This window comes from Giraffa tippelskirchi, chromosome 3 (assembly GCF_054371585.1).
Source record: "Giraffa tippelskirchi isolate mGirTip1 chromosome 3, T2T-mGirTip1v1.2.pri, whole genome shotgun sequence".
In the NCBI taxonomy this organism is placed as follows: domain Eukaryota; kingdom Metazoa; phylum Chordata; class Mammalia; order Artiodactyla; family Giraffidae; genus Giraffa; species Giraffa tippelskirchi.
In genome coordinates this window covers 163,664,595-163,677,743 of record NC_137277.1, presented here as the reverse complement: position 1 = coordinate 163,677,743, position 13,149 = coordinate 163,664,595, and the positions used below count along the sequence as shown (strand labels likewise).

The window sequence follows — 13,149 nt, the reverse complement described above, 5'->3', positions numbered from 1 at the left end:
TCATGTTCCTTGGCAGGTCCTGACCCTTCTGGCTTCTTGGGTTTCCCCTTTGCTCTTATTAATACATTTTTTTTTTCTCCCACGCATCCTTCTTTCCTCACTGTTTTAGCACAGCTTAGGGTCAAAGACTTTGATCCTTTAAGTTTTCATCAGGGACAGAAACCCTCATGGGGAGTAAGGGGGCAGGGTGGGCAGTCTCCCTCTGGGTGTAATTTCTGGAAAACCAGATGGACTTGAGTCCCAGTGAAATAATAGTCCTCTTTTACCTCCATTACAGCAGTTTTGGGCTCGTTTATAATTCTCTGTTTACATACCTGTCTCCTCTACTGGGCCACAAGTTCCCCTCCCCGGTCGGGCCATCCTTATTTCTCTCTGGCTCTGAAGCTGGGAACGTGGCACTGAGGGCCCCTGTTACTGTTGTTGAAGGAGTGCACTGCCTTGCTTGTGTGCCCATCACCTCCTCCCTGTCCCCAGTTCCACTAGAACCTTGACCACAGACCACAGTCCTTTCCTTCACCAGATTCTTCTAGGAACTTCCTAGAAGCAATGTTTTCTGTGCTGGAGGCCATGTCCTCCAACCCCCTGCTCCAGAACAAAAGGCTCTTCTCCAGGTGGGAAAGAAGAGCTGAGGTTTTCCCTGCTCTTAAGACCTTAGGAGAAGGTGACCTTGGAGTCTACCTGTCAGACTCCCTGTTGAGTGCCTGCATTTATTAACAGAGGCCCTGTGTCCTCTGAGTGCTCTGGGCTGGGCCCCTCAGTGGTGGCTGGTTTCTCCTCAGTCTTCTTACATCCCCTTGGAATGTTCTCAGTAACCTCCCTACTCTGCTCGGAACCCCAGCTCAGAGTCTCCTTTCACTTTGGTCTCCTGTTCTGCCCCCACCCTCCTCTTGACTGAGACATCTTCCCAGCCCACCTACCTTAGAAGCCATGCCCCCATGAAACTCTACCTGTTACCCTTGATTTGGGCAAAGTGCTGTGGTCCTGAGCAGAGCCAAGTCATGGGGTGCTACCAGGTTGGAACTGTGGTTCCATTACTTACTGCAGGCTAAGGATGTGACCTCTCAGAGCCTTGTTTCCCCTTCTGTAAAATGGGCTGATAACCCCTACCTCACAGTGTGCCATATGGGAAAAAAAAACAAACTTGAAAGTGGTATTCTCTGGCTGGAGCAAGGGCTTCGAGGCGGAGAGGTGAGAAATGGGACTGGAAAGAGAGACACAGCCAGGTCCCGAAGGGCTGTGAGGACCATATTAGGGCATCTGGACTTTATCCCGTGGAGCTGGGAGCCGTGCAAGGACTTCAGGCAGGAGTGGCATGACCGGCTGTGCCTTGTAGAAATAGTTCCGTGGCTGCTGAGTGGAGAGAGGCTTAGAGGGCTGGGCTGAGGGCAAGCAGGCGGATGTCAAGAGGCTGTTGTAAGAATCTCCATGATTTAAAGAGACTAGGGGTGAGGGAGTGGCTTGGAAAGATACTCCGGTGGAGGAATTGGCCAGGCTTGTTGGGGAGGAGGGGGTGTAGGAAGAGTCCAGCTGACCCTCAGGTGTTTGGCTTAACAACCTTAGGTGGTCGGGGAGTGGGGTGGTCGTCAATGGCAGTGAGGGAGCCAGGAGGAGGCAGAAAGGGGACAGGGCTGTGAGCCCAGGACGCTGACCAGTGTCAAGTCCTGGGCCCAGCTCTGCCCTCTTGCCCCTGCTGGTACTTCCCCGTGCCCCCACACGCCCCACCCTTGTCATTGCCAGGCCTCTCCTGGGCCACTGGCTCCCCTCTTGTGCTCCCAGGACCTGGCACGTAGGAGACGCTTGGTACCTGTCTGTTGAACTCAGCTTCTCTGACTTTCTTGCTCACAAGGGTTTGCTCATGAGAAGTCTGGCCCGGTATGCAACTCAGCTCTCCCAAGGTCATGGATTTTGGGTGTGGGCCAGTGTGGCCCCTGAGCTGGGCCCTTGGGGTCCCGGCTTGGGTCCCAGGGGAGGCAGATCATCAGAAAAGATGTTCTGCTACCAGCTAGGCATCCAGAGATCTGAGTGCTATCTTACCCCATCCTCCGGACAGGCTCTGAAGGGGACCGGCTGCAGAGGGCCAGGACTGCTGGCGCTCAGTGCTAGATCCACCTCACCTGCTTTGCTCCTGCCACGACCTTCTGGGGAAGTGTCTGCTCTGAAATATCACATTCCAGCAGGCTCAAGAGGGTCGGGCACACCCGGCCCTCCCCTTGTATGGGGTTGGGTTGTGCAGGTCAGGGCTGCTGTATGTAGGTGTGACTAGAAACTTCCCTGTCTGGAGGGCCCTTCTTGAGCGTGCAACAGGACTTGGAGGCTGGCAGGGTCTGGGGCGGCCAGTGAGTAGGGCCTGAGAAAAGGCTCCCAGGATAAGAGGGAGGGTTAGGGTTCAGGGGAGCTGTTGGAGCTTGGTGGGGGGAATGACTGGTGGTCCAAGAGGAGCCTGGCCCAGGAGGATTTGGGGAGGGGATGGACCTGGAACTCTGGGGGCAGTGACTGGAGTTAGCCCTCTGGGTCGCCCCTGTGTCTTGTCTGCTTGGCTTCTAAGTTGGAGACTGCTGGGCTTGGGGAAAGGGTCAGGCCCCCTCCCTGCCCCCGGCTGGCACCCTGGCCCTGAAGGGGCACACCCCCCCACCCCTCAGCTCGAGGTGTCCCTGGGAACAGGCCCCTTCTTGCCTCCAGGAACTTGACGCAGTTCCTTTCCCGGTCGTGAGCAGAACTCTATATAAGGGAAGGAAACAGCGGAGCAGGTTGAGAGCAAGCTCTGGTGAGGATGGGTGGCCTGGAGGGGAGGCACAGGCCTGGGGAGGAAATGGAACCAGGGCAGGGGCCCCTCCTTCTCAAGAACCCCCCGGCCCAGAGCTTGAGGCTTGAGGCTCAGTCTGGGAGGCCTGTGTCTTCAAGCTGTCCTGGGGTGCTGCCCTTATCACCCTCGGGCCTTGTACTTGCCCAGTCCCCATCCCCCACCCCCATGGCTGGGCACTGTGTAGCTGTCTGACTGTGAGCATCCACACTCACCCCTCACCCAGTTTCCAAGCCAAGCCCTGGTCCAGTTGGCTGGGGCTTCCAGCCTGCTTTGGTCTGGCTGGCAGGGGCTGGCTGGGGCTTTCTCTATAGAGCCCAGTGGAGATTCGTAATGTGAACTTGGAGCTGCTGGGCTCTCCACACACAGAGGTCATCTGATTGTGTCCTCAGACACAGGGCACGTGGGCTGGGTCCCTCCGGGATCATTGTCTGCATTATTCTTGACTCCTCGGTGTCACCTCAGTGACCAAGTCTCGGAGGATGGCTGATTCCTGGCCACCACAGGTTCCTTGAGTGGGGCCCAGAGGATGAGCAGCAGGCAGAGCTGAGGGCAGGATCCCCAGCTCTGGAGGGCAGGAAGGTGGCTGTGCCCTCCATGCTCTGGGTTGGGGAGAGCAGTAGAGTCTGGAGGGGGCATCTGTTAACATGAGGTGGGGATGGGGGCCTGTAGAGTTTCAGGTCCCTGGTGGTCCCTTAGGGCTTCCCTGATAGCTTAGTTGGTAAAGAATCCTCCTGCAATGCAGGAGACCCTGGTGTGATTCCTGGGTCGGGAAGATCCGCTGGAGAAGGGATAGGCTACCCACTCCAGTATTCTTGGGCTTCCCTTGTGGCTCAGCTGGTAAAGAATCTGCCTGCAATGCTGGAGACCTGGGTTCGATCCCTAGGTTGGGAAAATCTCCTGCAGAAGGGAAAGGCTACCCACTCCAATATTCTTGGGCTTCTCTTGTGGCTCAGCTGGTAAAGAATCTGCCTGCAATGCAGGAGACCTGCAATGTGATGGCCCCTTGTCTCTAGACTTCAGGGCTCCTCCCCATCTTTCCCCCTCCCCTCATTATTCTTAGTGTTACTGAACATCTCCTTGCATTAAGCTCCCCATCCTTCACCTCCCCGGTCCCTCTCCTACTCAGGCATCCCAGTGCTGGCAGCTGAAAGTTTTAACTCCTCTGCTGGGTGTTCAGAGTCTCCCATCATCCAGCCTGGAGGGAGACTTTCTGGCCAGTCTGCTTCCCTCATCTCTTTCTACATGCCTTTCAGTGCCATCTCTTCCTTCCCTTCCCCCATCCTGTGTCCCAGCCGAAGGGGATTCTTTTGATGTGGGAAGCGTTCCCACCTCCATGCCTTGTTTGTGTGGTTATTTCCTCCTGAAATGCCCTTTCCCCATCGCCACCTTCAAAACCTGCCCATGGACCTCGTAAGCTCCAGGTTCTGAGCAGAGCCCCAGAGCTTCTCCATGAAAATGACCCATGGGCTTCCTGCCCTCCTGGGGCTCATGGGGGGAGCCATACAGTAGACAAACAAAAGCAATGTGTTCTTGAGGCCTGGCTCAGGTGCCCCCTCTTCCATGGAGTATGCCTGGGTAACCCCCAACTCCTCCCCAGCTTTCTCTGTGTTCTCACAGCCCTGGCTCTTCTGCCATAGCACGGGCCTCATCTGGCCGTGGGGACAGTGTGGCTTGCTGGGAAGGGCAGGTATTTGCAGGCAGCCCGACCTGGTATCAGTCCTGACACTGTCACTTGATAGATGTGCCATCTTGGATCTCATGGAATTGTTGAACTGCCTGAGCTCCTGTAAGATGAGGATGCTAAGGACCTACTTCAAGGGGGTCATGAAGAGGGGAGGGTGTCATTCGAGGTGGGTGCTTGGAGTTGTTGGGGGAGGCATGTGCAGTACGCGTCAGCAAGAACTTCTCTGGAAGCAATCCAAGTGTCCATTGATGGATGGACGGGTAAACACAATGTGGTATACTCATACAATGGAGTAGTATTCATCCTCAAAGAAGAATGCAACCCTGATACCTGCTGCAACGTGAAAAAGTCTTGAAAGCATTATGCAGAGTATGTTAGTTTGTTGGGCCTGGCATAACAAAATATCACACACTCAGTGGTTTATTTATTTATTTGGCTGCCCCGGGTCTTAGTTGCGACACACAAGATTTTCAATCTTGTTGCAACATGCACCATGCAGACTCTTAGTTGTGGCATGTAGCATCTAATTCCCTGACCAGAAATCTTACCCAGGCCTCCTGCATTGGGAGCGTGGAGTCTTAGCCACTGGACCACCAGGGAAGACCCACACACTCAGTGGTTTAAACAACAGAAATTTATTTTCTCACAGTTTGGAGGCTGGAGGTCAAGATCAAGGTGCTGGCAGGTCTGGTTTCCGCTGAGGCCCTCCTTGGCTTGTAGACGGCCACCTTCTCCTTGTGTCTTCAGTGGTCCTCCCTTTTGTGCATGTACCCCTGGTGATTCTCTGTGGGTCTTGATCTTTTCTTGTAAGGACACCAGTCATATCGGATTCCCTAATCCAATCCACCTTAATGGCCTCACTCTAACTTAATCACCCCTGGGGTTTCCCTGGTGGCTCAGATGGTAAAGAGCCTGCCTGCAACACAGGAGACCTGGGTTCAATCCCTGGGTCAGGAAGACCCCCTGGAGAAAGGAATGGCTACCCACTCCGGTATTCTTGCCTGGAAATTCCCACGGACAGAGGAGCCTGGCAGGCTACCGTCCATGGGGTTGCACAGAGTCAGACATGACTGAGCGACTAATACACACACTTAAAGGCCCTGTCTCTACATACAGTTGTATTGTGAGGTACTGGGGGTTTGGACTTTAACCTAAGAATTTGGAGGGATACTTCAGCTCATAACATTTAGCAAAATAATCCAGAGCCAAAAAGACAAATATTGTATGATTCGTCTTATATGAGGTACCTAGAATAGGCAAGTTCATAGAGACAGAAAGTAGATGAGAGGTTACTGCGGGGTGGGGGTGGGTGGAATGGGGAATTATTGTTTGATGGGTGTCGGATTTTTCTGTTTGGAATAATGAAAATGTTTTGGAAATGGATAGTGGAGATGATTATACGGCATTGTTAATATACAATGCCACTGACTTATACTTAAAATAGTTAAAATGGTAAATTTTATGTTATGTGCATTTTACCGTAATTAAAGCGGGTGGGGGGAGGCTAGCAAGATATGAGGGAGATCTCTTTTCTGCTTAGGATTATAAGAAATGCTCAATCCCCAGACTCAAGTGGTTCTAGTTTGGCTGGGCTGTCCTCCAGCCCTGGGGACCAGGTGGACATGGGTGTGGGGACCTGTGGAAGGCTGGGATGTCATGTAACCAATCGTGAGACTTGAGGATGGGAGTGTCACCCAGTTGGGGATGAGGTCGTACCACTCATCAGGTAGTGAGGTGATGGGGGCAGTGGGAGCAGGTGCCTGGGTTTTTACCTACACCTCTCCCCTTCTGGCTGGCTGACTCTGTTATGATCTCTTCAAGCCTCAGTTTCTTCATCTGTAAAATGGGAGCAGTAATACTGACTCTGCAGGATTGGAAGGTCTCAGAGATGACACAAGCATATGGTAGAATTAGCTCCCTTGAGTAGGTGCCTAACAGATGGCAGTGATTCTACCGCTAGTAGTGGTGACTGGTGCCTCCTGTCCTTGGGCCTCGAGTCACTTTCATCTTTCCACAAATCTTTCGTGTGCACCTACTGTGTGCTGGGACTAGCATGATGAACAAGGCATGCTCCTTTTCTTTAGGGCACTTGATTTCTCTAGTGAGTAACAGATTATAGACAAGGAAATAAACACATCTATAATTACACGTTGTATTTAGGACTGTGAAGGAGAGATAGGAATTCAGGAGAGAGAATATCTGTGTGTGTGTGTGTGTGTGTGTGTGTGTGTAACTTAAGGGAGTGAGGGAGGGCTTCTCTCTAGGGTGGTAGCATTTAAGCCAAAGCTAGAACAGGAAGGACCCAGCTGTGCAGACAGCTGGGCTAAGAACATCTGGGCCAGGAAACTGCATACTCAGAGGCCCTGAGGAAGAAGAGAGCTAGGTGTGTCCCGGGGACTGAGAGGAGCCCACCCCTTGGGTGTGGCTCTGGGACCTGGACAAGGGGGATGAACACAGAGTGACAGTGGGGAACAGGCCAGGGGACGGGCTGTGCAGGGAGCCGCCTGACTGGGCTGCCTGCTCTCAGGACTCTCCTGTCCTGGGGGGGAGTCTCCAAGGCTGTGTCCTGTTGTTGGCACTGTTCCCGGGGACCTTTGAAGTTCAGAAAATATTAGTGGGTGGAGGGCTGATGAATGCCAGGCTTTGGCCCCAGTGCCAGGCTATGGAGTCTGGTAACGCTCACATCCTGGCAGCATCCCTGCCTTTTTACCTCCAGAGCTGCACCGTTCTGCTGCAGTGGCCTTGGGCAAGTCATTACCCTTGCTGTGCCTTAGTTTCTTCATCTGTGAAATGGGGATAAAACAATATAACCCATGCATCTTTTTCCCTGTGAACTTAAAAGAAACTTTTTTAAATTGGAGGATAATTACTTTGCAATATTGTGTTGGCTTCTGCCATACAACAACGTGAATCAGCCACAAGTACACATATGTCCCTTCCCTCCTGAACCTCCCACCTCATCCCACCTCTCTAGGTCATCACAGAGCACCTGGTTGCGCTCTCTGTGCCCATATAGCCGCTTCCCACTGGCTATCTATTTTACACATGATAGTGTATATATGTCAACGCTACTGTCTCAATTCGTCCCACCCTCTTCTTCCCTGCCTATGGTCCAAAGTCTGCATTTTTATTAGGATCAAATGAGTCCAGGGAAAGAGCTTAGGACAGTAACAGACACATAGGCACATCCCATAAGCTTTCTGTTTTTGCTGTCATTGTGTAGGGCTCTGGGGAAATTCGTCTTTACAGGAGAGTCGGCACAGCAGAGAGGGCCGGGGAATGTCCCTGTCTACAGCCAGACTGCTGGGTTTGTGTCCTGCCTCCTCTGCTGGACACTGTTGATTGACCTCTGTGCCTTGGTCCTCTCAGCCACAAAATGGGATGCTCAGGGTTGTGGGAATGGAATGAGTTAATTCACGCCAGGTACAAAGCAGAGTGCCTGGCGGGTAGCAAGTTTGATGGGAGTATTTGCTGTTGCTGCTGCTGCTACTTTTAGTGTTGTTATAGTTTTCAGAATGGAAAGGCTGAGCCTCAGGCCCACCGGCCACCCTCTGTGCGCCGAAGGATCATGGAGGGAGACCCGGGGAGGAGGCTTACCTGAGGCCGAATTCCCGGGCCTGAGTCCTGGAATCCTGTCCTGCCAGCCCTGGGGAGACAAATGACCGGCACCCCCCGTGTCTGCCCTCTTTGCAGAGGGAGGACTCCTAGCTGGGGTCCCCAGGGACCAGTGGGAGTGGTCACTGCGGACACCAGGAGTGTGGGGCCACAGGGCACCGGCCAGAGTGGCAGGGGGCTCTGGCCCTCCCTGGCACATTCCAGGCTCCTGAGGGGGTGGCCAGGAGCCAGGGTGCCGGAGGGAAGGAGAGAGCCTTTTAAGGAAACATTTCTCTGCTTAAAAAAAAAAAAAAGAGAGAGACAAGAAACATTGAAACACACAACAAAGTTAGTGGGCTGGCTGGCGGGCCAGCCTGGAATGTGCAGCTGTGGGCGGTGGGTGGAGGAGGCCCTGGGGGGCAGCAGGCCATGAAGGGGCACCCCGGCATCAAGCCTGCAAACTGGGGGTCCACAGTGCAGATCTAAGTCCTCAGAGAGGACAAGGATGGGACCTGGGATTAGGTTCCATGGTTCCCCACTGCTTCAGGGTGGTACTTGGAGAAGGGAATGGCAACCCACTCCAGTATTCTTGCCTGGAGAATCCCATGGACATAGGAGCCTGGTGGGCTACAGTCCAGGGGGCTGCAAGGAGTCGGACACGATTGAGCGACTAGTACTTTAGGGTGGTCCTAGAGAAGAGGCTCTCCCTCTTGTTTCAGAGGACACTTGTCCGTCCTGCCTTTGCCTCAGTATGTGTCCTTAACACTCCTCACTTCCCCAACCCCCAGTCCTGAATGGAGACCAGACATGCACTCTCAGGTACTGCAGGGGAAGACAGTGGCAGTGGACGGGACTTGCCTGTGGCTGGGAGGTCGTGGCACTAGCCGGCGGCGTCCTCTCCTCTTGCAGCTGATTCCACATTTAGGTTCTCAGCCCCGTTCCAGCTCTAGCTCTGAGAGAAGGAGCAGAGCAAGGTGCTGATCTGTGCGTTGACCCACTCCCACTTGGGCCTGAGGGCCCATGGGTGATAGGCGGAGTGGGACAGGAGGGCCTGGCCCCAGGAGGTTGAAACCTACAAGCCCCAGAGTGGGATTTGGGGCTGGGGGTGGAAGGAGACAGGGAGGAGGTCACTGCCAGATGCTGCACTCCTGCTCTGAAGGTGCCTAAGGGACAGCAGTGTCCCCGTGACTGAGACCTTGTCTGATGGGCAGGGTGCCCTGAAGGCTGCAGCCACCTCCAGACTTTCCTGCCCTTCTGCCCTGTTCTCCTGGCATCCTCCACCCCACCCCTGGTCACTGATCAGCTGTGTGACCTTGGGGAAGTTGTTTAATTTCTCTGTGCCCCCTGTACCTCAACTGGAGGTATGATAGTACCTACCTTACTGTTGTTGAAAAGATTACATGGGTTAATGTGGCTAAGGCATTGATAATAATGCCTGGGCTTCCCTGGTGGCCCAGACGGTAAAGAATCTACCTGCAATGGAGGAGACCCAGGTTTGATCCCTGGGTTGGGAAGATCCCCTGGAGGACAGCATGACAACCCACTCCAGTATTCTTGCCTGGAGAATCCCCATGGTCAGAGGACCCTGGTGATCTACAGTCCATTGTGTTGCAAAGAGTCGGACATGACTGAGTGACTAACACTTTCAAAGTATTGATAATAATGCCTGCTGTATATTGATAGTATACATTCAATACAGTTATTGTTCCTTTTTTGGCTTCATATATGATTCTCCCAAGTCCTAGAGTAATGTCAAGTACAGGGTGGTAGGTGTGTGTGCTGTGGTAAGTCGCTTCAGTCGTGTCTGACTCTTTGTAAAACCTATGGATGATAGCTCACCAGGCTCCTCTGTCCATGGAATTCTCCCAGCATGAATACTGCAGTGGGTTGCCATGCTCTCCTCCAAGGGTGATAGGTACTGAGACTCAACTCAGGTCACTTTGCTGGAGAATGAGTTGGCAGGGAGCCTGCAGCGTGACTGGGTCAAGAACCCAGGGATGCCAACTCCCAGCCCCTCCACCTCTTCCAGAGCCTGGGGCACATGGTTCCACAGATGTGGACCCCTCCTAAGCTGGCATGTCAAGCCAGGTGGTCCCTGGAGCTGGTCAGATGATGGAACAGGGTCAGGGGACAGAAGGGCTCAGCTGAGGGTGATGCCTTTATGAACAGCCAGCTCCAACTGGGGCTGGGGGCTGTCACTGCTCTTCTAGCGTTGGGGGCTGGATCGCTCACTGTTGGAGGAGGTAGCCACCTGCTCTTTGACAATCCATGGCTTATGTCCAGACATCCTCATGCCTGGGGCTGGGGAAAGTGGGGAGAGCTTTCCCCTCCATCCCCTCTGTGGGCCCCTGCGTGGTGTTCAGGTCAGGAATTGGAGCCAAGGTTGAGGTATGAGCTGCAAGAAAAACGTGTCCTGGCTAGAAAAAAAGGAACACATCGAATCTCTGATAAAGGCCTCTGCTAATTGTCAGGGTAGTGGTTTGGCTGCCAGGCCCCTGGGGAGGGAGTGTTATCTCAGGGTAGGGAGCAATCCAACCCCCTCTCTCCGCCCATCTCCCTCTGACTTGAGGCCACGGGGCCATCCCCTCCCTCATCAGAGGAGAATATGAGGATGATGACAAAATAATAGCTCACCCTTGGAGAGTGTTTGCACCCTCAAGACCTTCCATGTGTATTAGCAGAGTGGCTGGTTTCTTTTGGAAGAACCAACAGGCCCATCCCCAGGCCGTTTCCTCACATGGTCTGGGTAGCTTGGCCAGCTCTCTGCAGCTCTGACCTTTGGGTGAATCACCTTGGCATTTGGGAGAATGGAGGAGGTGACTTTTCCTTTCCTAGAAGTCTTAAACATGTTTTGTTTTTTTTTAAATAAACAAATCTTACCATATTGCAGAAAATTTAGAACATAGAGCAAAAGAAAATAAAAAACCTTATTCTTATTACCTTAACTCTGGTGCTTTGACCTCCAGTCTTTCTGCATATTTCTTTTTACAGAATTTTAAAAATGTGTCCATTTCATTTTTGCCTCTGCATCTGAGCACGGTTGCCTGGGCATTTTCCCGTGTTGCTACACAGTCTTCCAATGAACTCTCCTACTGGAGGGTGTCAGTGTTTGTGAACTGAAGGGAGGGGTGTCTAGCACGGGTTGGTGAGGGAGCAAAATGATGTCAGGAGGCCCTGGGTTTCTATGGGGATGAAAGATGCTAACCTTGCCCTTTCTCTGTTCCTCCCATAGGTGGCTGCCCCCTGCATTCCTCCATCCAGCCATGAACTGGTGGTGAGTGACAGTCCATTCCTGCCCCACCGGCCCACCCTCCTCTTTTTCCTCAGCTCTTGCTGCAGCTTACTTTGCCTGCGTGCATGCTCAGTCCCTTCAGTCGTGTCTGACTCTTTGCAACCCCATGGACTGTAGCCCGCCAGGCTCCTCTGTCCATGGGATTTCCCAGGCAAGAATACTGGAGTGGGTTGCCATTCCCTTCTCCAGGGGATCTTCCAGACCCAGGGATCCAACCCATGTCTCATGTGTCTCCTGCACTGTAGGCAGATTCGCTACCACTGAGCCACTGGGGAAGCCCCAAGCATCCTGGTAGCCCCCATGGGTGTTGGGCCATTAGGTAATAAGGAGGAAGAGACCGTGTCCTGAAGCTGAAACCCAACTAGGAGGAAATGAGTCATGAGGTCCCTTCGTGACTTCATGAGACGCGGGGCCTCTTATTTCAATCTTGAGACTTAAGTCCTTGGAAAAGCCCATAAAAGGGCATCTCGCCTGTCTCTAGGCCTGGTCAGGTGCCTGTTGTCTTGGGGCTTACAGAACAGGGGGATGGCATCTCCTTTGACCTGCCTGGTCCCTGGTCAGGTCCCCTTTGGCTGGAGGTGGGGAGATGGATGGCATGACCCACAGAGTCCAGGTACCTGGGAAATTAGTCACATTCAGGCAGCCTGCTCCATCTCCAGGCTCTTTGGCTGACTCTGCTTTTCTGCCCTCTCTCCATGTCCCCCACCCCCGCACTACTCTCTCTTTCCTCCAGTCAGGCTTCCAGAAAAGTGTGGATGGGGCAGGACTCCTGTGAGTTTTGGGCTGGGGAGAGGGGCCTGCTCCAGACCCATCCCAGCTGGGCTGATTTGGAATGTTTCCCTCCCTGCCGTCTCTCTGTCTTCTTACCCTTCAGAGCTCCCTCCTGCTCCCCAGCCCAGCACAGGAGGCAGGCGGGGGCCCTGGGGACTGGAGAGGGAGGGCCCTTCCTGCACACAGGTGTGTGTGTGTGCACACCTGCACCCATGTGTGTGCTTGTTTGTGACTGGACTTCATGATGGAGGGCCCAAGTGGGCACCATCCCACTGACTGGTGTGGAGGTGCCTGTGGTGACACTGATGTGAGTGGGAGTCTTGGGGAGTAGGCAAGGGCCTAGTGAGGCCCAGGCAGTTGTAGGTGTCTGCACATGACTTGCTCAGCCTGGATGCTGGCATCTCACTCGAGTTTCCTGGTCTTTTCTCTCTGATGCCCATGTGCTGTGTGACAGTAGGCCAATCCTGCCCTCTTTCTTGGCCTCAGTTTCCCTTTATATCAAAGAGGGGGGCTGCACTCAATGTTCCAAAGGCCTTCTCAGTTCTGATACATATCCGCCTCCCATCCTGCCCCCTCTATTCAGGGTCATTGGTGGAATGAAATAAAGCATGCCAAAAAAAAAAAAAAGTATGCAGAAGTTATTATGACTCTTAGATGTCTCTTGGACGCAGAGCAGAGTCACTGCCCTCTGTCCTCCTGGTCTAAGCCCTGCCATGACTTGCTTGGCCTGGATACTGGAACATTCCACAACCTGGCTCAGGCAGGAGTCCCTTCTGGTATCTAACTGCAGTTCCTCCAGCTGGAATGCCAACCTGTTCCCTTCTGTTCCAACCTGTGACCCCTTCTCACATAAACAAAGCTCACAAGACTCTCAGAGGTCAGGCATTCCATGTCCTTTCCTTGCATTGGCCCCTCCTTCCTAATCTCACTGGGCTCAAATGCTTTTGGGTCTCACCTCTGCCCAGCTGTGCATCTCCAGATGTGGAGTATTTTTTGCATAGAGCT

General features: G+C 53.4%; 1 protein-coding gene across 3 annotated transcripts in view; it reads left to right on the top strand.

Annotated features, from left to right (window-relative positions):
* The window catches only part of TNS1 (tensin 1), a 213,457-nt gene that overhangs the window by 84,933 nt on the left and 115,375 nt on the right, over positions 1-13,149 (top strand). For all 3 annotated transcript variants that reach the window (XM_081583929.1, XM_081583931.1, XM_081583932.1), the window contains exon 4: positions 11,314-11,355. In XM_081583929.1, the coding sequence (XP_081440055.1) occupies positions 11,314-11,355 (42 nt within the window). The remainder of the gene's footprint in view (positions 1-11,313; positions 11,356-13,149) is intronic.